General features: G+C 54.8%; 1 protein-coding gene across 2 annotated transcripts; it reads right to left on the reverse strand.

Annotated features, from left to right (window-relative positions):
• Positions 1-10,500: 10,500 nt before the first annotated feature.
• Positions 10,501-24,498, reverse strand: DECR2 (2,4-dienoyl-CoA reductase 2). 2 transcript variants are annotated; one of them, XM_045993595.1, is made up of 9 exons: positions 24,255-24,497; positions 17,217-17,285; positions 16,098-16,149; positions 15,417-15,552; positions 13,872-13,996; positions 13,709-13,802; positions 13,415-13,519; positions 12,725-12,942; positions 10,501-11,611 (listed from the first exon to the last, which is right to left on the reverse strand). In XM_045993595.1, the coding sequence occupies exons 1-8, from the start codon at positions 24,332-24,334 to the stop codon at positions 12,725-12,727; spliced, it is 879 nt and encodes a 292-aa protein (XP_045849551.1). In that variant the 5' UTR covers positions 24,335-24,497; the 3' UTR covers positions 10,501-11,611. The 2 variants fall into 2 exon arrangements, with proteins under 2 accessions (XP_045849551.1, XP_045849549.1); XM_045993593.1 differs by having other exon boundaries at positions 13,709-13,996; positions 24,255-24,498.
• Between the last annotated feature and the right edge of the window lie 432 nt (positions 24,499-24,930).

The following is a 24,930-nucleotide window of genomic DNA, read 5'->3' on the forward strand; positions in this document are numbered from 1 at the left end:
GGGGCGCCCGGGCTGCTCGGGCTGGCGCTCGGGCCCTGCTCCGCCCTCGCCCATCTTCGCGCGGCGCCTCAGCTGCCCTCGGCCCGGCGGCGCGGCGGGCGCGGGCCCATGGCGGCGGCGCGGCGGGCGCGGGAGGGCGCTGAGGCGGCGGCGGCGGCGGGGACGGTGGCGGCGGGGACGAGCCGCAGGCGCCGCGGAGGCCTCTGAGGAGGACGGCGAGGAGGCCGCGGAGGAGGAGGCTGAGGTGCCCGCGGTACCCGAGCGAACGCCGCCGCCACCGCCGCCGCCGCCGCCGCCGCACGCGCCCCGCCTCCCGTCGGGCCTGACGTCAGCGCGTCGCGGCGCCCGCAGGCCCCGCCCCCGCAGGCCCCGCCCCTCGGGGGCCTTCCTTAAAGGCGGGCGCCGCGGCTCAGCGTCTCGCGGCGGGTGGCGGGAGTTGGGGGCGTGTTTGTCTCCGGCCGGCGGGTCCGTTCCGGCCCGGGACCCTGGGGGCCGGGATCCGGGGCCGGGACTTTCTGTCGCCGCCCGGGCGCGCGCGGCTCGGTGGGACGCGCGGCGCCGGGCACGTGGCGGACCTCCGGGCGGGCACCTGTCCCGACGCGCCGGGTCCGGCCTGCGCGGACGCCGGAGCGCGGGGCGCGACCCTGCTGGGCCCGGGGGAAGCGCGCGGCTGGGGGCACCGCCGGCGGGGGGACGGGTGGGCAGCGGCCGCGACGCAGCCGGCGTGCGACGGCCCCGCGAGCGCCGAAGGAGCGCCCGGTGCCGCGCCGGCGCTGTCCTGGACGCACACGGAGCTCGGTCCGTGGAGAGGCCGTCCTCCCCGGCCTCCGTCGGGCCTCCCCAGCGCGGTCTCGGGCCGCTGACGTCCGCTTCCCTAGAGGTCGCCGGTGTCCGTGCGGGCGCGAGGGGCTCAACGGAGCCTGTAACGAAGAGTGTCGGGGAAGGTATGAACGGGTGTCTCTACCGGCCGCGGGCTCCCGCACCAGATCCGTTTCGTAAGCCGCTCGGCGAGAGCCGGAGGAAACCACCTCCGTTTGCAAGTGCGCAGTGGGAACGGGGCGGTAATTACGTGAGTCATCCCCGGCGACAACATCCCAGGGCCCGCAGGACCGGGTTTTGTAGGGCTGGCATTGGGAACACAGCCAAGGCGTCCTCCTCCCCGAATTTATCAGTTGCTTTTGGGCGCCGTATGTTCTCATGAGGAAGGTGTTAAGTTCGGAGAAAAAGAAGAATCCTCTCCAGTCTGGGCGGCAGTCTGATGTCTAGCCCATGCACCTGGCGGACGTGACTTTCAGAGGCAGGTGCAGTGACCGTCGGCCTCGCTACACAGGAGTGTCAGTGTGGGCGGAGGAGGGAGTACAGGAGCCCTGAGGAAGCAGGACTGCTGCTGCTCTGCCACCACGGGAAGAATCTGCGTGGCCTGGGTGGCTGCCGGCCCCGTGGAACCCCAGCATGCATGGCATGCACAAGCCGGTGGTGAAACAGGTGATGAGTTCCCGTGAGCACCTGGCCGGCTCGGTCAGCAGTGTCTCACTCTTGATCTCGGGGCCTGGCGCTGGAGCCCCACATTGTGTGCAGACATTACCAAAAAACTGACAAGTTCCCGGTCAGGCGCTCCAACGTCTTCCAGCATCCCCTGCGTGGCCTGCGGACGCGTTCAGCGGGTAGAATTCCAGATGAAATGGATTCGCTGGGTGGAAGCCGCCCCTGCTGCCGCTTCAGTGTGCTCCTCCACACCTACCCTATGCACATTTTTTGAGGGCTTATTTATTTATTTTAGGGGAGAGGGGCAGAGGGAGAGAGAGTCTTACAGCAGACTCCACACTGACTGCAGAGCCCAACAGTGGACTCAATCCCACGACCCTGAGATCACCAACTGAGCCGAAACCAAGCGTGAGATGCTTAACCAACGGTGCCACCCAGCTGCCCCACGATACGTCGTTTTAATTGAACCTGGTAACTGTTACGCAGAAGACGAAGGGAGGGTCGGGTTCAGCCCCATCCGTTGGGTTTGGGGTCTGGGTGAATGTCTATGAACACCTAACTCTGTGACTCTCCTTTTGAAAAGTACTTGGATAACCGCTTATCTTTAAACATTTTTTTAAAGATTTTATTTATTTATTTGACAGACAGAGATCACAAGTAGGCTTAGAGGCAGGCAGAGAGAGGAGGAAGCAGGCTCCCCGCCGAGCAGAGAGCCTGATGCGGGGGACTCTGGGATCATGACCTGAGCGGAAGGCAGAGGCTTTAACCCACTGAGCCACCCAAGCGCCCCTAACTGCTTATCTTAGGAACTCTCCAAGCAGGTGGATTTCCTTGACCCCTCTTCCTTGGTGATCTTTGGCTTGTAGGGAGAGGGAGGAAGATGAAGACCAGCGATAGATAGACAGACAGACAGATGTTAGATAGATAGAAGATAAAGATGAGCAAGATGACTCAGCAGAGTCCTGGCACAGCCCTATTGCACCTGCCAGGGGACCTGAGGGAAAGGGGTTAAGAAACCTCACTTGGAAGGTAAGCTTGTCTCTTCCAGGGTAGGACTCCTTCATCACCTGAATGAGATCTGGCCATGGACAGCAGGAAGAGGAGGGTGACAGGCAAGGTTGAATTTAATCACAAACCTACTTTAAAAAGAAAGTATTTTAAGCTCAAACTCATGACCCCAAGATCAAGAGTCACATATTCCTCTGACCGAGCCAGCCAGGCACCCCACAAACCTACTTTTTTAAGGCATGTTTTTAAAACCTGGAGGAGAGGGCGCCTGGGTGGCTCAGTGGGTTAAGCCGCTGCCTTCGGCTCAGGTCATGATCTCAGGGTCCTGGGATCGAGCCCCGCATCGGGCTCTCTGCTCTGCGGGGAGCCTGCTTCCTCCTCTCTCTCTGCCTACTTGTGATCTCTCTCTGTCAAATAAATAAATAAAATCTTAAAAAAAAAAAAAAAAAAAACCCTGGAGGAGATACACCAAAATTATAGTAGTCATTTACATATGGTTTCCCCTATCCATGCTAGTCCTATGAACTTAAAATGCATCAGTCGGGGCACCTGGGAGGCTCAGTAGGTTAAGGCCTCTGCCTTCTGCTCCAGTCATGATCCCAGAGTCCCCCGCATCAGACTCTGCTCGGCGGGGAGCCTGCTTCCTCCTCTCTCTGCCTGCCTCTAAGCCTACTTGTGATCTCTGTCTGTCAAATAAATAAATAAAATCTTTAAAAAAATGTTTAAAGATAAGCGGTTATCCAAGTACTTTTCAAAAGGAGAGTCACAGAGTTAGGTGTTCATAGACATTCACCCAGACCCCAAACCCAACGGATGGGGCTGAACAGGTCAATGATCCCAAGGTCTTGGATTGAGCCCCACATCGGGCTCTCTGCTCAGTGGGGAGCCTGCTACCCTGTCTCTCTCTGCATCTCTGCCTACTTGAGATCTCTGTCAAATAAATAAAATCTTAAAAAAATAAAATGCATCAGTCAGTTAAGCATCCAACTCTTTTTTTTTTTTTTTTAAGATTTCATGTATTTGACAGACAGAGATCACAAGTAGGCAGAGAGGCAGACAGAGAGGAGGAAGCAGGCTCTCCGCTGAGCAGAAAGCCCAATGTGGGGCTCGATCCCAGGACCCTGGGACCATGACCCGAGCCGAAGGCAGAGGCTTTAACCCACTGAGCCACCCAGGCGCCCCTAGCATCCAACTCTTGATCTCAGGGCCATGGGATCAAGTCCCACATCGGGCTCCACACTCAGTGGAGGGTCTGCTTGGGATTCTCTCTCTCCTCTCCTTTTGCAGCTCTACCCTGCTCATGTGCTTGCTCGCTCCCTCTCTCGAATAAATAAATAATAAATAAAAAGGCATCATGTCTTATTTCAACTTCACTGGGTGTTAGTGTGGTTGAGTGTTTCTTATCGTGTTTACCGACCACCTGGGATCCTAAGTCCATGAACTGGCCAGTCCTAGTACTTGCTTGTTTTTCTACCGGATTCTCTGGCTTTTTCTTTAGATAAAATTAGGGTTTGTTTTTTTTTTAAGATTTCATTTATTTGAGAGAGAGAGAGAGAACATGAGCAGAGAGAGGGGCAGAGGGGGAGAGAGAAGCAGGCTCCCGGCCGAGCAGGGAGCCTGATGCGAGCTCGATCCCAGGACCCTGACATCATAACCTGAGCCGAAGGCAGAAGCTTCACCAATGGAGCCGCCCAGGTACCCCTAAAGTTAGTTATTAATGTTGCAAATGTCTTCTCCCTGCCTGGGGTTGGGGCTGCAAAGAATGAATGGGAGGGGTGCACAATTTAGTCCATAGTGACTTGAAGGAGACATTTAGAACAGATATAACTGACCAAGGACTGGTTTCCAGAATTCGCAAAGAATTCCTCAAAAAACACAAGAACGGCAACCCAGGAGAAAAAAGAGCGATGAGTGACAGTGAGCAGTTCTGGAGCAGGAAGCCCAGGTGGCCATGTGCACATAGATGGAGGCTGGACCCCATCGGTGATCACGGAGATGAGCAAAGGTACCATCTGTCGCCAACCGGAGTAAAAATCAGGTCTGACACCAGCAGAGGACTGGATTCATGTCCCTCAGACAGCTGAGGGTCCGGTGTGCAAGCACACTTTCTCTAATTAATTAATTTTTTTAAAGTGGGGTGATGATGAGAACCCAGATCAGAGAATTGGGAGGCAGATTCCTGGGGTGTGGAGAAGACCCCCTCCCAAGGGGTCCTTCCCTCATGAGCACTGGAGGCCAGGCTGGGCTGCACATCGGTGCTCCGAGCTAGCCCTGCACCCCAGAGCTCAAGGCCCAGGCAGGAGCCAGCCAGTGGTCCAGTGGGAGCCCCGTGCAGGGCACTGTGGGACAGGGGGTATCCCAGGAAGGCTGTGAAGGTGGCCTGGAGATGGACACAGGAGAGAGGCCGAGCTCTATTCCAGGCGAAGAAGGCATCTGCCACAGATCTCTGATGGGGCCAGGGTGAGGAAGGAGCGGGAACACCGAACAGCCTAACTTGGTGCCCCAGAAAAAGGGGTCCCAGACGCAGCAGAGGGACCAGTGCCCCTTCCTCCTGTCCCCACCTCTCAGTCGAGCGCTGGTTCCCGTCCTCCTTGGGCAGCCTCTTCTCCCACAGCCACCCAGTCTGGTGGGTCTCTTTCTGGCTGGTCTCTTCCCTGCCCTCCCAGGCCCTGAGCTGTCACCCTGGCCAGGTCCCTTGGGGACAAGGGGGCAGGTGGAGATGAGAGGCGATTAACAAAGTGTGGGAGGGAACTAATGCAGGCAATGGGCGATTGTGGTGGTGTTTTCATGGCTCCAGACCGAGGTCAGATCGCCTCAAATCATACACCTTACGTATGTGCAATTTAGCGCCTGTCAGCTATGCGTCAGTCAAGCTATAAACAACAGCTTCAGGCCAAATGTTTACTTTTTCACTTGAGAGGGAGCAAGCAGGAGTGAGGGGAGGGACAAGCTGACTCCCTGCTGAGCACAGAACAGCCACTAGGCTCAGTCCCAGGACCCCGAGATCATGACCTGGGCTGAAATTGAGAGCCGGATGCTCAAAGGACTGGGCCACCCAGGCGCCCTGGGACAAAGACTTGTAAATTACAATTTTTTTTTTTTTTTTTTGACAGAGAGAGAGAGATCACAAGTAGGCAGAGAGAGAGGAGGAAGCAGGCTCCCCGCTGAGCAGAGAACCCGATGCGGGGCTCGATCCCAGGACCCTGAGATCATGACCTGAGCCGAAGGCAGCGGCTTAATCCACTGAGCCACCCAGGCGCCCCTGTAAATTACAATTTTGAAAACCAAATTAACATTTTGTGTTCGGTAAGTACACCCAGAAGGGAGCCAGTTTTCAGTGTAGATCACACTCTCCCCAGTAGCGTCCTGTCAGTGAGAGCACAGAGCCCCACTTGTGTTTACTGATATTTTATTCGGTGGGGAAGGATTTTTTTTGTCACCTTCAAATTTAGTAAAGTACATTTCTTAGAGTAAAAATAGAACATCAGTTTGTAAAGCACAATGTAACTCCTCCTGACTCAGCCCGGGTTTGGGTGATTTTCTTACTTGAACATTTCCCTCTGAAGTTGCGGGCACCTGCTCCCATCTTCCCATGAGGACAGGCCTCGCCAGTAGCGCCCTGCCCAGAGCACCCTGTAGCCCACAATCTGCACCCACCCCCTCTCCCCCAGGGCCAAGACCGTGGCCAAGGAAATGGGCATGAGGAGCCAGCAGGGAGAGGGTTGTACAGGATTCAGAACTTGTTTTTGTGGCCTCAGGTCGTACTTTCCAGAGTTGCCATCATCCTTCTCCCACTGTGTAAAAATTGTCCAAATTATTGTGTGGTGGAGGATGAGTTAAAAGTTAATTCCGTATATTTTTTGTTGTTTTATTTAAATTCAATTAACACACAGTGTATTACTGGTTTCAGAGGTAGAGGTCAGTGATCAGTATCATGAGACACCCGGTGCTCATTACGTAATCCTGTGTATTTCCGATGGACATCTCTCAGCCTTCATCAGACCCCTGCTGGGGCGCCTGGATGGCTCAACTAGTTGAGTGTCTGACTCCTGGTTTCCGCTCAGGTCATGATCTCAGGGTTCTGGGATCAAGCCCAGCATGCTGGGCTGTGTGCTCAGTGGGGGGTCTGCTTGTCCCTCTCTGCCCCTCTCCCTCTGCCCCTCTCCTCACTTGTGCTCAATCTTTCAAATAAATAAATTAAATTAAAAAAATAAAAGAGGGGCGCCTGGGTGGCTCAGTGGATTAAGCCTCTGCCTTCGGCTCAGGTCATGATCCCAGGATCCTGCGATGGAGCCCCGCATTGCATCTGGCTCTCTGCTCAGCGGGGAGCCTGATTCCCTCTCTCTCTCTGCCTGCCTCTCTGCCTATTTGTGATCTCTGTCTATCAAATAAATAAATGAAATCTTAAAAAAAAATACCTGTCAGGTACTGTCTCCATGAGATGCTCTGAAATACGGATGTGAGGACGTGCCCCTCAGACTCCAAAACTTGACAGTGAAGTTAGCCTCTGCGAGTTTAATGAAACCCACACCAATTACATTTGTCACCTGAAGAATTAAGGCAAGATTTAATCAAAATACATGAAAAAAGAGTTACGGATTCCTCTACCCGTTGGCAAGGTTCTATGGGTCTACTCACAGAGACCTGCGCCAGAGTCCACGGAGAAATAGGAAATGCACCAATTCCCTGTCGGTGTGGGTCTGTTTCACCAAAGCACCAAGTTAGAATGAGCCGGAAAAAGGAAGTCCGGGGAAAGGTTCAGTCTCTCCCACGGTCCCCAGGACAGAAGGGCTGAGTTGGGCAGAGCCCTAGTCCTGAGATGTGAGGGGGAACGTAGACAGGGCATCAGAGCAGGCAGCCTCTGCCGTCTTCCAACTGGCCCTTGGGCGTCACCAGAGAGGGGCCCTAGGACCCCTGGTCACAGGAAAGGAGTACGCGTGTGCGCACACGTTATCAGCATGGCAGGCTGCACATCAGACTTTGGTGAGTTTGCTGGGTGAGTCAGGGTCCACATGGGATACAGTCTGCTAACACACACGTTCTAGAAGCAGCCCCTCTCCGAGCCCACGGCTGTAATGGGAGTCATCTCAGAAGGACACCGGGCCTAGCTGCAGCTAGACTGAGTCTCTGTGCAGAGCCAGGAACGAGCAGGACCCTCCCCTGGACACGCAGCATAGCGTGGGTCCTGACCGCTGGGCGGCAGGCTGGCTCTCACCCACAGAGTAAGGACAAAACGACATGAAGATCAGACAGAGGAACATCTGCTGAGCCTCAGATTTTTTTAAAAAAGATTTTATGTATTTATTTGACCAAGAGAGAGCATGAGGGAGAAAAGCAGAGTCCCTACCGAGCAGAGAGCCCAACATGGGACTCGATCCCAGGACCCTGAGATCATGACCTGAGCTGAAAGCAGAGGCTTTAACCCACTGAGCCACCCCGCTGAGCCTCAAATTTTGTGGATTCTTCGAGATTCGTCTTCTGGCTCTTCCCAGTTTACTCAGAGAGCCCCCTGTACAGATGTCAAGGTAGAGAGAGGATTGGAAGTCAGAGTTGGCAGCGCTCAGGGCTCAGTCCGCAGCCGGGTGCTAGGTCAAAGCAGGGGCACAGTGCACCCTTGGCGGCTGGGGAGTGTCTGAGCGACGAGGTCTCCCTCAGCCTCTCCCACCTTTCCTGTGCCGTTGGGGTGGCCTAGCCCTGGCAGATGCCAGACCCTCTGTGGCGGGGGGAGGGGACAAGGTGAACGACCAGAGCGACCAGAGATGGACACCGGGACAGCGATGCGTGGCACAAGCCCAGCAGGGGGAAACCAGCATTAGTGCTTGCGCCTTTCCAAGGTGACACGAAGGACAAAGCTACCACACGCCAGCCGCAGTCGAATTTTACCATGCTACCATGGAACAGGAGGAGTAAGCAGAGAGAAACTCCCCCAAACTAGCCGTCCTTATTTCAGACAATTTTAAGGGTTCCTCGGCTCCCTGACAGACCAAGGCAAACACACCCGGCTGTCCAGGGCACCGTACGGACGGCTCAGGGGAAACCCGCGCGGTTCAGGACGCCAAAGGGCGGACAAGCGGGATCAGCCGCTGAGGCCTGCGGGCTCTTCACACTGAGCATCTGCTCCCGGACGCTGGTGAGATGCGGGAGAGGCTGGAGGGCGGCTGCCTCCTGGTGGTGGGTAGCCCTCGGCCTCGGCTGGGCTTTTCTGGGGCTCGCCCGCCGAAGGGGGAGCTCCGGGGCGGACGGCCTGCCGATGGGCTTCCGCAGCTCAGGTTTCAGAAAACTCTGACAGTCACCCTTCCTTTCAGAGAACCGGGCATTCCCTCGGGGAATTGAGAGATGGCCTGTGTGAAAGGGGAGAAGCAGCTACTTCTCCGCCAGCCGCCACGGAGCCAGAGTGCCCCGCTGGGACGCCGGGGCTGGGACGCTGGGACGCCAGCCCCTACCTGAGGCCCAGCAGCCTCACCACCAGGCCCGGGGGGGCCTCCGCTGGTGCCTGTGAGCAAGGAGGCCGCAGCAGCTGCCCTAGACCCAAGGGACAGCCGGGCTGGTGCAGGAAACCGGAGAGGACCTACCTCGCAGCCAACTGAGCATCACAGGCAAGCCGTTGTTTCTGGGTACTTCTGGAAGAGACTGGCGTTTGGTCTGGTCACCTGAAGACGGCCATCGGCAATGCAGGTGTTGCCAATGCGATCGGCTCATGGCCGCAGGGGAACAGAAAGGCCCCCCACCCCTGCTTGAGCTGGGATGTCCATCTTTCCTTGCCAGAGCCCTGTTTCTCAGGCCATCGGTCACCAGTGGCTTTCCTGCGCCTGCAGCATGCAGATGGAGATGGTGGGAGCTCTTGGACTCCACGGTCATGGGAGCCAGTCCTTACAACAAGCCTCTTCATATCTACCCATCCATCTCCTGCTGGTTCTGTTTCTCTGGAGAAGCTGACTGAGGCAGTCATCAAAGTCTGCTTTCCAGCCTCGGTCCTCCTGGAACAAAGCCACTGTGGGCTCCCAGAAGGCGGCCTTGCTTAACCAGACCCCTCGTGAGACCAGGTTTTACCTCAACTGTGAGACCCAAGCCTCACAGGCATCACAGCATGTCCGGCACCATGCCCCTGGTCACCCCCAGGGCCTTCCTCAGGGAGAGGGCAGCCCAACCTGGCAGCTCTCACAACAGCCTCTCTCTCTCACTGGCCGACCTCCCCTGTTACCACTCTCTCTGCTTTGGTTTTCCACGCAGGAGCTTGAGAAGGACCCATTTGTCTGCCTTGCTGCTGGGTTCGATGCCCGTTCTGGTCTCCATGACGAGAAGCACCTTTATTTTATTGTTTTTAGTGGGCTCCATGCCTAGCACGGGGCTCCATGTGGGACTGGAACTCAGGACCCTGAGATCAAGAGTTGGACGCCGAGTGACTGAGCCCCCCAGGCAACCCGTGAAGCACATTTAAGTACCAAGGGCAGGGGACCCCCTCTGCCAGGTGGCCTCGCAGCTGCCATCCTTCCCCCTGCATCTCGAAGGCAGGGAGAGTCTCTTTTCGCAGAATGAAGGGCCTGGGACAGGGGACGCGTGAGCATGGCCTCTGGGGCACGGGCCTCAGACTCCTCTAACGGCAACCGCCTGGGGGCAGACCAGGACCTCGCGGGGCCATGTAGCCCCCTTGGGGACCGGGCTGGTCGGAGCACACCCCGCCCCCCCCCCGCCCCGGGAAGCAGACAGCCTCTCCCTGCAGCAGGCTGGGCTCCACCTGCCAGGGGACGGGGGCTTCAAGGACTAGGTGGGAAGAGGTTTCTAAACTCACAGAAAAAAGACGGGAAGGAAGCATCCCCATCTCGAAATGACTAGGTCACACTGGTGATTCCTTTAAAGAAAGCATCTTCCTTTCCCTTCTACACACTTTCCCGAAGTCCAGTGAACTGTCTCACAGTAAAAAGAGTGTGTTTTAGGGACATGCATTTTTTAAAAATTATTTATTTATTTATTTGACAGACAGAGATCACAAGGAGGCAGAGAGAGAGGAGGAAGCAGGCTCCCTGCTGAGCAGAAAGCCCGACGCGGGACTCCATCCCAGGACCACGTGGGACCACGACCTGAGCGGAAGGCAGAGGCTTTAGCCCACCGAGCCACCCAGGCGCCCCCAGGAACATGCATTTAACGGCACAACGCAAACTGGTGGTGCAGACAGGGAGGAGGGCGCCGCGTGCCCGGCCAGAGCACAGCTCGGAGCGCCTCCCGTACAAGGGCACCTCAGAGCTTCTAACAAACAGCACAGAAAACAAATCCTAGGGTCCAAGGGGTTCCTTTAGGTCCTGGCACGAATGGGAAAGACTGATCATCAAAGGAACAAATGAGAGGCCAGAATGTTCTGACCCCTCTGGGCCAATCAGAGGGTGCTGGTGACAACAAGGGCCAGCTGGAGGCCTGGAACGTCAGGCCCCGAATGGCACAGGACTCAGTCCCCTGGGATATCCCCGCAAAGGACAGACTCCAGGGCAGGTGGGGGGACAACCCAGTCCATGTCACCAACGGCTGAGAGGGATGGATGGCCCCCAGCCAGGGGATCCCACGGTAGCCCAACACCCTGGCGAGGAGGTTCAGGATGCCAGGCCTGGGGTGGGAGGGATCAAACACGCTTCTCTAGCCTCCCTGGTGGAGTAAGATCCCCAAGCGGAAGAGCAAGGAAGGGAAGACGGGGGCCTGGGACACCCTGCCTTCTGCAGCCAGGCAGTAGTGCCACCACAGGGCCCCCAGGGGACACAGGCAGGAAGACAACAAAGGCCTCCCAGGCTGAGGCCAGGCAGGGCAGCCGGGGGGACAGCCACAGACTGCAGGCCAGCTCCCGAGGGAGTTCCAGAATGTCCCAGTGCCCCTGACAGACATCCACAGGTGCTGGCAGGCGACCAGGGGCCTCACTGCCTGATCACTCCCACCGGAGCACGGGAGACGGGGCTGTGGGGAGGGAATGTGGACACAGCGGAGTTCCCAGAGGACGAGATGCTGCTGAGACTGTCCGGTGTGGCGGTGGGAGGCAGTCCCGCGAAGAGCACGGCAGGAGCCATCCCAGAAGTCCTCGGGAGACGGCGGACCAGCTTCCCCTCACAACAGTTCCTTTGCTTCAGGCGTCTAGGGCCTGTCAGAAATTACGGCAGACGCCAAGGTCACAGGGGCAGACCGAGGGGCACCAGCTTCTGCCTCCTACACGCGCTCTGGACGGCACCCCTGAGGGGCCAGTCGAGGGGAGGACGAACGCTGCGGGTCCCCAGCAGTGCCCGGAGAGGGTGGCAGGCAGCCGGGCCCCGTGCACCTCTGGGTGGCGCTGGTACGGGGGACGTGGGGGACAGACACCGTCTTCCCTTCTGCAGTCTCCCAGAGCTCCCCGAGATGAGTGCTCCTCATCCCAGTGACTAGGGGCCAGCCTGGGGCCCACGCCCGCCCGCTGCCTGGCCGCCCACATGCCATCGGCCCTGAGAACATATCTGCGGGCAACCACACCACAGAAGCTTCCAAAGACCAGCTTCTCAGCCTCACCTGTGTCCGCCAACAAACGCGCCTCCGGGAAAACCTGCTCCAACCACGGCTTCGTGGTGCGACCGTATGCTGTGAGCCTCTGGGGGTCCCTCCGCCGCACCCACCCAAGACGGGACAGGAGCCAGCCGCAGCCCTACAGCGCTTCTGCCTCCAGCCCACACTGGGAACCCAAGAGGCTTGGGGGACAGAGGAGCTCAGGGGCCCAACCACATCCTTAGCCTTCTTCCGAGGAACCGGCTGCTCAGAGGTAGGGTCCGCAGGCCTCGCAGGCCGGCCCCAGCACAGGGTTGGTGGGAGAGAAGAGGAAGGTGGAGAACAATGGCAACCCCCTTCCTCACGGCCCAGCAGGCCCGCAGGCCTCCACAGCGGTCACTAGTGGGCTCCCACAGAGAGGGTTCGCATCCCCGGCAGGCCAGCCATGCCTGTCCTGATTTGCAGGGAGACCTGAGGTCTGGGGTGCAGCTCCGTTGGGCCGGGCCCCTCCCAGCACCACTCAGCTGCTCAAGAAGGCCCCTCCCAGCCCTGCCCTACATACGGTTTGGTCTGTTGGGGTCGCCAAAACCCAAAAGTGCCCAAAAACAGTACTAAAATATACCCAAGGGGTTCAGGGGAGACACATCAGGGCCCAAAACAGTGAACATCAGCCCCCTGGATGGGAGTTTCAGGAAGGGGCCCAGGGACAGGGCGACCCCCAGAAGGTGGGGCAGCACATCACCTAGAGCTTAGCGGAGAAGGACGCGAAGTCTGCCAGCAACTTGAGGTCGTTGGGGAACGTCAGCCATGCCCCGCCGTCAACCACCAGCACGGCGCCCGTCACGTAGGATGCCAAAGGGCTGGCCAGGAACAGCGCACTGTGGGCGACCTCTGTCTTGTTGCCCAGCCTCTGCAGGGGGATGGCCAGAGTCTTCGTGCCGACACCGGCCTGGGAGCCGACTGGAAGGGCACAAGGAGGCTCAGTCCCGTGAGCCCTAGGCCCCAAGCGCTCCACTTTCCTCTGCCCAGCTCTCCCTAAAGCACACCCAGGAACGCTGCGGGCAGTTAGCCCTACCCCGGCAGAGCGGGAAGGCAAGGTCTGGCCATGGCGGCGGGGCCAGCACACAGCTCTGACGCACACTCTGTCGAGGTCCTGGAAGCCCTAATGGGTGCCCGCCTTTGTGTGTGGCTCGTGTATCGAGGCCAGAGGCTCTGCGGCCTCTATCTCCAAGGAGCAGCTGCCCACGTCTGGCCGACCACGAGTCTCTCACAGGCGTGCTCCCCAGCAACGGCCAAGACTTGGCTTGAAGACCACCTCTTTGCCGGCCCTGGGAGCCATGAGGAAGCGGTCCTTCAACTGGGCCTGTCCCAGCCGGGTGGGAGAGGGTCCCATGGAGGCACTGTGGGGCACGGGGCTCGCCAAGGGGCTTACCCAGCCGCCGGAAGCCCTCTGTGCCACTGATGGGGCCGGGGGCGAGGCTGTTGACACGGACGTTCTGAGGACCCCACTCCACAGCCAAGTGCCGTGTCATTGCATCTGCAGAGAAGACGGGCAGGCATGAGGGGGACACGGGGCTGTTCCAGGTTCCGGGATGGCTCAGCTGTGAGCCGGGCTCAGGGCCACACCGCTGGGCCTAGCGTCGCCAGCACACTACCGGCTCCCAGGGACAGGCAGGGGAGGGATCCAAGGGAGCCCAGGCAAGCCGAGCAGAGGGGGTGCCCGTACCCACAGCCGCCTTGGCCGAGCCTGCATGCACTTGAAGCACCTGCCCCCGGGTGCCCAGCGTCGCAGTGATGTTCACGATCACCCCTCCGTGGTCCTGGAACACAAGGGGGCGTGCAGTGAGTGGACGGCCAGAGGCTACGGCTCCCGCAGAAGGGACACTCACCCTGAAGAACTTCTCATAAAGCACACGAGACGCGTTGAAGGTGCCCAAGGTGTCGATGTCCATCACGGTCTTGAAGGCGTTGAAGGACAGCGCGCTGGCGGGGCTCAGGAAGTTTCCGGCTGCACCTGCAGGGCCAGGAAGACAGCGGCTAGCGTCCGAGCCCCGGGAGTTAGGACACATGGGCCCTCAGGGTGGTCCAGACTGGACAGGGAAGGGGCCGGAGCACTTGGGTAGTAACCTCTTGAAGGACGGGGCAGGACGGATATCATGGGTTGAACTATGTCCGTCAGAAACAAATGCAGAGGGGGTACCCGGGGGCTCAGTCGATTAAGCATCTGACTTGATTTCAGCTCAGCTGTGAGACGGAGCCCCGGGTCGGGCTCTGCACGGAGCATGGAGCCTCCCTAAGACTCTCTCTCCTCCCTACGTCTAAAAATAATAATAATAATAATAGTGACAGGAGTGGAAAGTCTGCTTCTCCCTGTGCCTCAGCTCCTCTCCCTGCTCATGTTCGCATGCTCCCTCTCTCGTCAATAAATGAAATCTTTAAATGATAACAACAATCATAATAGTTCTCACACACATGCTAAAATTCGAATCCCTGGTGTGTGTGAATGTGACCTTATTTGGAAACAGGATCTCTGCAGATGCAATCGAGTCAAGAGAGGTCACCCAGGGTCAGGGGCCTCAATCCAAGGCCTGGTGTCCTCCTAAGAAAAGCAGAAAAGTCACAGAGACGCATGGGGGAGGCCACGCAGAGAGGCCCCAGGCCATGGAGCGCTGAGGACTGCCAGCAACACCAGAAGCTGAGAGAAAGGCCCGGGACAGACCCTGCCCGGGACCCTCCAACACCTTGGTTTTGGATTTGTGCCCTCACGAGAATGAGAGGACATGTTTCTCCTGTTTTAAGCTATTCCGCTCACGGTGCCTGTTAGCTGCAGGAAACCAGCACACCCTCTGCTTTTAAAAGGGAATTTCAGGGCGCCTGAGTGGCTCAGTGGGCTAAACCACTGCCTGCAGCTCGGGTCATGGTCTCAGGATCCTGGGATCGAGCCCCGAGTTGGGCTCTCTGCTCCGCAGGGAGCCTGCTTCCTCCTCTCTCTCTCTGCCTGCTTGTGATCTGTCTGTCAAATAAATAAGTAAAATCTTAAAAAAAAAAAAAAAAAAAAAGGAATTTCAGCAAAGTGTGAACCTTGGTGGTTAGCAGCACAGACCCCACCGGGACATCAACTCCAGCGGACGGAGCTGTCCACACCAAGGGGCGCTGTGTGTGCGGACACGTGGAATTCTAGGTACCAGCTGGTCTAGTTCCCTGTAAATCTAAAACTCGGCTAAACAAATTGCCCATTTCTTCTTTATTCTTTTTAAAGGGAGAATTTTGGGCCATGAGAGTGCTCAGACTCCTAGGATCTCCACTTGGGCCATGACCGCACTGACCCAGACAGAGCCTGGGACCTGGAACAGGAGTTCTGAGGCCCCTGAGCAGGGAGGTCTGGTACTGCCCACCCATGAGGAGCCCCTGGGCGTCACCCAGCAGCCACTCACAGTTGACAAGAATGTCGATCTTCCCGAACTCCCTCAGTGCCTGGTCCACAGCAGCTGTGACGGCAGGGACAGCCCGAACGTCCAGAGATAAAGGGAGACACCGCTGGCCGGTGGCGGCAGCCAGCTTTCTAGCAGCCTAGAACCCAGGCAGAAAGAGAGGCGGGCAGCAGCCCAGTGGCTTCTGAGCCTGATGAGGGTGATGTGGCCAGACGGTGCTGGAAAGCCAGGGTCTGCTGCTGGACCCCTCTTTGGGAAGGCACAGCTGGCAAGTGGCCACTCTGTGGGGCCAGAGCCCCCAGGGGCCACTTTCTCCCCCTCTCCCTGGGATTCTCCTTCCCTATCCCCCTCCAGGCCACTGGTCCTTGGTCATGGGTCAACGGCAGCTCCAGGTGACTTCTGGACCCGGCCCAGAGACCAGCTGTGGCATCGGCGAGAGTCTCCTCCCAGGCGGACGTGACCGGCAAACCTCCCTCAAAAGCTCTCGGAGCCACAGAACCGCCCACTCAACCAGGGCCTCCTCCCAACAAGGAGACGTCCTAAGACTCGGGGGCACCCTTGGGGGGCACTTGCACCGAAGCTGCCTGTTTGCTGCGGGACCGGGTTTTGGTGTCACCATCACCTGGGCCTCAGGGCCTCCCAGAGCCACCCATGGATGTGGTGGACGCAGGAGAGGCCCCTCACCTTCGACACTCTTGGAAGGCTTCTGCTGGCGATGACCGTGTGGCAACCATGCCTGCAAGGCCAGAGGGCAGGCGTGAGGGGGGCAAGGTGCCGGAGGGCAGGTGTGGGGGCACCAAGGTGCCAGGGACACACCCAGGGGGCCTCGCGCCCATTGCTCTAGGCGGAGCTCCTTTCCCCCAGGATCTCAGGCTGAAGCACCAGCCCAGGGCCAAAGGCACAGCCTGCAGAGAGCATAGGGGCTTGTGCAAAGCTGAGTGGTGCCCACCCTGGGGTCTGTTGTCTGGGTCTCTCTAGCATGGGGTGGCCCTGCCCCCAGTAGCACCTGCGCAACGCGGCAGCAGCTGGGAGCCTCGGATGCACGGCCCCGGCATCTGCATGGGGCCTGCTGGGTCCCCTCCCTGCCTCACCTCCTGACAAACTCAGTCTCACACGAAGGCCAGCAGCTACCACCTGCTAAGCAGATCCCACCTAACCCGAGAAATGACCCTCAGCACAGCTGGCCACACTCCACTCAGAGAAGCAACATGCACGAAGCCACCAGCTTGGAAAATGAATCCACCTGTGACGGATGAAACCCCATATCTCATCTAGTGAGACCTACCCCTCTGGTATGAAAAGTGGGGGCCTGGAGAAAACTGGGAAGGGGTCCCTAGGATATCAACAGGCTTTCTCTTTCCCCCAACCCAATCTAACTCTGGCCCTTTCCTGGGTGGGGGTCACAAGCGGTTGACATGGACATCAGCTCACAAATCTCACGTCTCAAGAGACACTGTGCTCTGCACGCTGCTGGGGTCAACTTGGCTCACCCCAACCCTGGCTTGGCAAAACCCCAGGGAGCCTGGCAGTAGAGTTACCTCAACCTGTTGAGCCCTTCCTCTTTGTACAAGTGGGGGTGCTGAGGCCAGAGCCACAGTCTCAACTAACCTCTAGGAGGAGACCCCAGAGTCCTGCCTCCTCCGGGAAAGCATGTGACCCCGTTCAGATGCTCTCTGACAGCCTATTGCCTAGAGCAGTTCCTACCACCCAGCAGCATCTTGCCCAGGGACCCAGCAGAGTCCATGCAAAGTGGAGTGAGTTTCAGGGGGTAGGAGAACACAGAGGACACAGAGGAGAGCTCACCGCATAAAAATCTCAGCAATCCGGAACCCGATCCCAGAGCCACCACCTGTGATGAAGGCCACTTTGTCCCTAAGAAAACAGGAGGCGCTTTAAAGAGATAGATCCCGGGCGCTTGGGTGGCTCAGTGGGTTAAAGCCTCTGCCTTCAGCTCAGGTCGTGATCCTAGGGTCCTGGGATCAAGCCCCATGCCGGGCTCTCTGCTCAGCAGGGAGCCTACTTCCCCGCCCCCTCTCTCTCTGCCTGCTCTCTGCCTATTTGTGATCTGTCAAATAAATAAATAAAACCTTTAAAAAAACTAAAAACAAAAAAATAAAGAGATAGATCCCTACTTTTCTAAGAAATGGACCAAAATACACACAGGGTCCAGTGTATTGCTCAGCTCTCTACACCTGTCTGATGATATTCTCTCTCTGTTTTTGATTTTGGGTCTCTTGATTTATTTAATATATATTTCTCTGAGATCATTCTTGGCATTTTAGCATTTCATTTTCTCCTTCATCTCTTCTTCTCTGCACAGAAAAACAAGACAGAAAAACTCACCTCAAAATAGAGAACAAGAGGCAGTGCTGACTGCCAGGACCTAATCAGCGTGGGCATCAGACGACGCCAGAATGAGCATGCAGAATAGCAACTGTAAAGATACTAGCTGGGCTTGAAACAAGCAAAGATACTACAGAATCCCTTTCTGGAGAAATGAAAGAACTAAAATCTAAACAAGTCAAAATCAAAAAGGCTATTAATGAGATGCAACCAAAAACGGAGGCTCTAACCTGCTAGGGTAAATGAGGCAGAGGAGAGAATCGGTGATGCAGAAGACAAAATGATGGCGAATACAGGAACTGAGAAAAAGAGATAAACAGCTACTGGACCACAAAGGGAGAATTTGAGAGATAAGTGATTAGAATAATTGGGATCCCAGATGAAGAAGAAAGAGAGAGGGATAGAAGGTATATTGGAGCAAATTATAGCTCCCGATGTCCCAATGTCCCAATCTTGCGAAGGACACCAACATTCAAGTCCAGGAGGCAGGGAAGCCCCCCCTCAAAATCAATAAAAGTAAGTCAACATCTGCAGAAAGCAGCTCAGGACAAGAGGGAGAAACCTACAAGGGTAGAAACATTAGATTGGCAGCAGACCTATGCACAGAGACCCGGCAGGCCAGAACGGACTGGCATGACCTATTCAGGGCTGAATGAGAAAAATATGCAGCCAAGAATACTTTATCCAGCTGGGCTGTCATTCAGAACAGAAGTTGTGATCAAAACCTTCCTGGACAAACAGAAACTAAAAGAATTTATGATCACCAAAACATCCCTACAAGAAATATTAAAGAGGATCCTTTGAGCAAAGGGAGAGCTCAAAAGTAACAAAGACCAGAAAGGAACAGAGACAATCTACAGGAACAGCAACTACACGTAATACAATGGCACTTAAGTCCTATCTTTTGATAATTACTCTGAATGTAAATGGACTAAAAGCTCCATCAAAAGGGATATCAAACTGAATAAAGAAAAAAAAAGAAAAACCTGCAAGACCCATCCATATGCTATCTATAAGACATTCATTTTAGACACAAAGACACCTCCAGATTGAAAGTGAGGGGGCGGGAAACAATTTACCATGCTAATGGACATCAAAAGAAAGCTGGAGTAGCAACCCTTCTATCAGATAAATTAGATTTTAAGGCAAAAACTATAATGAGAGATGAGGAAGGACACTGTTCATGCTTAAAGGGTCTGTCCAACAAGAAGATCTAACAGTTGTAAATATTTATGCCCCTAACATGGGAGCAGCTAATGATATAAACCAATTAATAACAAAATTAAAGAAACATATTGATAGCCATACAATAATAGTGGGGGACTTTAGCAACCCCTCACTGTAATGAACAGATCATCTAATCAGAAGATCAACCAGGAAACAAGGGCTTTAAATCACACATTTGGACCAGATGGACATCACAGATATATTCAGAGCATTCCATCCCAACAGCAGAATACACATTTTTCTCTAGTGCACATGGAACATTCTCCAGAATAGATCACGTCCTGGGTCACAAATCAGGTCTTAACTGTGATCATTCCCTGCATATTTTCAGACCACAATGCTCTGAAGCTAGAACTCAGTCATAAGAGGAAAGTTGGAAAGAACCCAAATCCATGGAGGCTAAAGAGCATCCTACTGAAGAATGAATGGATCGACCAGGAAATTAAAGAAGAACTGAAAAATTCATGGAAACAAATGAAAATGAAAATACAACTGTTCAAAACCTTTGGGATACAGCAAAGGCAGTCCCAAGAGGAAAACATATAGTGATACAAGCCTTTCTCAAGAAACAAGAAAGATCTCAAATACACTACCTAACCCTACACCTAAAGGAGCTGGAGAAAAAAACAGCAAATAAAACCTAAAGCCAGCAAAAGAAGAGTAATAATAAAGATCAGAACAGAAATCAATGAAATAGAAACCAAAAGAACAGTAGAACAAATCAACGAAACCAGTTCTTTGGGAAACCAAAGAACCAGTTCTTTGAAAGAATTAAAAGATTGAACAGCCCCTGGCCAGACCTGTCAACAAAAAAAGAGAAAGGACCCAAATAAATGAAATCATGAATGAAAGAGGAGAGATCACACCCAACATCGAAAAAATACAAACAATTACAAGAACATATTATGAGCAACTGTGCGCCAACATATTAGTCAATGTGGAAGGGATGGATGCATTCCCAGAAACAGAAACAACTAAAACTGAACCGGGAAGAAAGGGAAACCTGAAGAGGCCCACAGTCAGCAGGGAAATTGAAGCAGTCATCAAAAACCCCCCAGGAGGGGCGCCTGGCTGGCTCAGTGGGTTAAGCCTCTGCCTTCGGCTCAAGTCATGATCTCAGGGTCCTGGGATCGAGCCCTGCATCGGGCTCTCTGCTCGGCGGGGAGACTGCTTCCCCCTCTCTGTCAAATAAATAAATAAAAATCTTTATAAAAAAAAAAATAAAAGGATGATTCACCACGACCAACTGGGATTTATTCCAGGGCTGCAAGTTTGGTTCAACATCCGCAAATCAATCAACGTGATACAACACACTAATAAAAAAAAGAACAAGAACCACATGATACTCTCAACAGATGCCGAAAAAGCATTGACAAAGTACAGCATCCCTTCCTGACCAAAACTGTTCAGAGTGTAGGGATAGAGGGCACATACCTCAACATTATCAAAGCCATCTATAAAAAACCCACCGCGAATATCATTCTCAATGGGGAAAACTGATAGCTTTTCCGCTAAGGTCAGGAACACGGCAGGGATGTCCATTATCACCACTGCTGTTCAACATAGTACTAGAAGTCGCAGCCTCAGCAATCAGACAACAAAAAGAAATTAAAGGCATCCAAATTGGCAAAGAAGAAGTCAAAGTATCACTCTTTACAGATGATATGATACTGTATGTGGAAAACCCAAAAGACTCCACCCCAAATCTGCTAGAACTTGTACAGGAAGTCAGTAAGGTGTCAGGATATAAAATCAATGCACAGAAATCAGTTGCATTTGTCTACAGCAACAATGCGACAGAGGAAAGAGAAATTAAGGAGTCAATCCCATTTACAATTGCACCCAAAACCGTAAGATACCTAGGAATAAACCTTACCAAAGAGGCAAAGAGTCTGTATTCGGAAAACTATAAGGTACTCATGAAAGAAATTGAGGAAGACACAAAGAAATGGAAAAACGTTCCATGCTCATGGATTGGAAGAACAAATATTGTGAAAATGTCTATGCTGCCTAAACCAATCTATACATTTAATGCAATCCCTATCAAAATTCCATCCATTTTTTTCAAAGAAATGGAACAAATAACCCTAAAACTTATATGGAACCAGAAAAGACCTCGAATAATCAGAGGAATGTTGAAAAAAAAAGCCAAAGTTGGCGGCATCACAATTCCAGACTTCAAGCTCTATGACAAAGCTGTCGTCATCAAGACGGCATGGTGCTGGCACAAAAACAGACACACAGATCAGTGGAACAGAACAGAGAGCCCAGAAGTGGACCCTGAACTCTGTGGTCAACTAATCTTCAACAAAGCAGGAAAGAATGTCCGGTGGAAAAAAGAGAGTCTCTTCAACAAATGGTGTTGGGAAAATTGGACAGCCACATGCAGAAAAATGAAACTGGACCATTTCCTTATACCACACACAAAAAGAGACTCAAAATGGATGAAAGAACTCAATGTGAGACAGGAATCCATCAATATCCTTGAGGAGAGCACAGGCAGCAACCACTTTGACCTCAGCTGCAGCAACTTCTTCCTAGAAACATACCCAAAGGCAAGGGAAGCAAGGGCCAAAATGAACTACTGGGACTTCATCAAGATCAAAAGCTTCTGGACACCAAAGAAACAGTCAACAAAACCAAAAGACAACCAACAAAATGGGAGGAGATATTTGCAAACCTTTTTTTTTTTTTTTAAAGATTTTATTTATTTACTTGACAGAGAGATCGCAAGTAGGCAGAGAGGCAGGGGGTGGGGGAGGGGGAGGCAGACGGTGGGGGAGGGGGAGGCAGGCTCCCTGCTGAGCAGAGAGCCCCATGCCGGGCTCGATCCCAGGACCCTGGGATCATGACCTGAGCAGAAGGCAGAGGCTTATCCCACTGAGCCACCCAAGCGCACCAATATCTGCAATCGTCTTATCAGATAAAGGGTTAGTATCCAGAATATATAAAGAACTTATCACAGATGCCTAGGTGCTTCCGTTGGTTAAGCATCTGCCTTTGCTCAGGTAATAATCCCAGAGTCCTGGGACTGAGCCTGGCAGGCATCAGGCTCCTTGCTCAGCAGGGAGTCTGCTTCTCCCTCTGCTGGCCACTCACCCTGCTCGTGCACTCCTACTCTCTACGACAATTTAAAAAAAGAAAGAAACTAACTCTAAGAACAAATAATCCAGCCAAGAAATAGGCAGAAGACACAAACAGACATTTCTCTAAAGAAGACATACAAATGCTTAACAGACATGAAAAAATGCTCCACGTCACTCGCCATCAGAGAAATACAAACCAAAACGACCAAGAGACGATACCTCACACCAGTCAGAATTAGCAAATCAAGAAATGGCACATGGTGAGGATGCGGAGAAAGGGAAACCCTCCTACACTGCTGGTGGGAATGCAGGCTGGTCCAGCCACTCTGGAAAACAGCATGGAGCTTCCTCAAAAGGTGAAAAAACAGAGCTATCCTACGACCCAGCAATTGCACTCCTGGATATTTACCCCAAAAATACAAATGTAGTGATCTGAAGGGGCACCTCCTCCCCAGTGTTTATAGCAGCAATGTCCACAATAGCCAAAGTATGGAAAGAGCCCAGATGTCCACATACACACAATGGAATATTACACAGCCATCAAAAAACAAAATCCCTATGTCATTAATTGCCATAAATATAAGTGGCATAATATTCCATTAAAAAACAAAGATTTCCGGGGCACCTGGGTGGCTCAGTTGGTTAAGCAACTGCCTTCAGCTCAGGTCATGATCCTGGGGTCCTGGGATCGAGGCCTGAGTTAGACTCCCTGCTCCTTGGGAAGTCTGCTTCTCCCTCTCGCTCTGCCAGCTGCTCCCTTTGCTTGTGCACTGTATCAAGTAAATAAATAAATAATCTAAAAAATAAAAATAAAAAACAAAGACTTCCATGTTGTTTTTAAATACATGGGGCACCTGGGTGACTCAGTCAGCTAAGCTTCTGACTCTTGATTTTGGCTCAGGTCATGATCTCAGGGTTGTGTGCGGTGAGTCTGCATGAGATTCTCTCCTTTTCCTTCTGCCTGCCCCACCCCTGTTCATGCATGCACACATACGTGTGTGTGCAGACTCCCTAAAATAAACACATCTTTAAAATACATGTGTAGGGGCGCCTGGGTGGCTCAGTGGGTTAAAGCCTCTGCCTTCGGCTCAGGTCATGATCCCAGGGTCCTGGGGTCGAGCCCTCATCGGGCTCTCTAATCAGCGGGGAGCCTGCTTCCCCTTCTCTCTTTCTGCCTACCTCTGCCTACTTGTGATCTCTCTGTCAAATAAATAAATAAAATCTTTAAAAAAAAGAAAAAGAAATCTTCTATTTGCAACAACGTGGATGGAACTAGAGAGTATTATGGTAAGTGAAGTAAGTCTGTCAAAGATAACGACCATATGATCTTACTAACAGGTGGAATTTAAGAAACAACAGGATCGTGGGGAAGAGGAGGAAAAATAGAACAAGAGAAACTCAGAGAGGGAGACAACCCATGAGAGCCTCTTAACTACAGTAAAGAAACAGGGCTGCTGGAGGGGAGGGTGGTGGGCGGAGGGGGTATCCGGGCGATGGACAGAGAAGGCAGATGATTCAAAGAGCACTGGGAGTTTTATGAGACGACTGATCGCTGATCCCTACCTCTGAAACCAATAATACAATCTATGTTCATTAACTGAATTTAAATTTTAAAAGATAAATTACTTGAAATTTAAAAAATTTTTAAACTTAAAATTTAAAAAAATAAAAAGGAACAGTCAGAATAAAAACCGTGAAATTAAAAAAGAGAGCGAGCGAGAGCGCGATCCCTGCAGACCCGGTCCACGGCGCACTCCCACCGCCCGAGCTGCCGGCCAGGAACAGGGCGGGCTGCAAGGCAGCACCACGCTCCCTCCTCAAGCCCGCATCCCCCGGCTTCTGGGTCTCCGCTCAGAGAGTTACGAGCTACCGGGCGCCTGAGGGCTCGGCGGCGGAGCCGGACTGCGTCCCAGGTCCCGAGTCCAAGCCCGCGCGGGGCACGGGGCCTGCCGGAACGCGTCATCAGGTCCTCCGCTGAGCGCGGCTCCGAAGACAGACGAGCGCCCCGCCGCGGCCCCTGACCCCCGCCCAGGACCGCCACCCGGAGCCCCTGACCCAGACACGGGACGCGGCAGACAGAGCGAAGCGGCGCAGAGCACCTGCGACCCCGCGCCCCGCGGCGCCCGCGCCACCTCCGCAGAGGCCGCACCGGCCCCGCCCCGGGACCATCCCCCCCCGCCCTCACCGGAGCAGGTCGGGGCAGAAGCGATGGCGGTACTCAGGGAGACACTCGTCCTCGCTGACGTCGGGCGGCGGCTGGGCCATGGCGCTCGGTGCGCGCGGCGGGCGGCGAGGACGGCTGGGACCGGCCGGTCGGAAACCCGAGCACCTCCGACACCGGCCACGCTCGCCGGGCGTCAGCGCCTACAGCGGCCGGGGACCGAATTCCAGGGGGCGGCCCACGGCGTCCGACGGCTCTGCCCGCCCCGCCCACAGCCACCGCCTCTTCCGCCCAGGACGCCCCGCCCACGGCGCCCGACAGCACCGCCCCCAGACTCCTCCTCTTCCGCCCGGGACGCCCCGCCCATGGCGCCCGACGGCCCCGCCCGCCCCGCCCCCAGCCCCCTCCACTTTCCCCCAGGACGGCCGGCCAAAAGCCACCTCCTCTTCCGCCCAGAACGCCCCGCCCACGGCGCCAAACCTCCCGCCAGTCCCGCCCACATCCCCCTCCTCTTCCGCCCAGGGTGCCCGCCCACGGCGTCCGAAGGCCCCGCCCACAGATTCCACCTGTTCCTCCCCGGAGGCTCCGATAGCACCGCCTACAGCCACCTCCTCTTCCGCCCAGGACGTCCCGCCACAGCCACCTCTGCTTCCGCTCAGGACACCCCGCCTACGATGTCCGAAGGCCCCGCCCACAGCCA

This window comes from Meles meles, chromosome 21 (assembly GCF_922984935.1).
Source record: "Meles meles chromosome 21, mMelMel3.1 paternal haplotype, whole genome shotgun sequence".
Lineage (NCBI taxonomy): Eukaryota > Metazoa > Chordata > Mammalia > Carnivora > Mustelidae > Meles > Meles meles.

Bases quoted from the DNA above. Each gene is read 5' to 3' on its own strand.
- DECR2 (XM_045993593.1), bottom strand. From the start codon at position 24,334: ATGGCCCAGCCGCCGCCCGACGTCAGCGAGGACGAGTGTCTCCCTGAG. The intron at 16,150-17,216 runs GTGAGCTCTCCT...CTGGCCTTGCAG, and splicing joins ATTGCTGAGATTTTTATGCG to GCATGGTTGCCACACGGTCA. The intron at 12,943-13,414 runs GTAAGCCCCTTG...GTGCCCTTCCAG, and splicing joins AGAGGGCTTCCGGCGGCTGG to TCGGCTCCCAGGCCGGTGTC.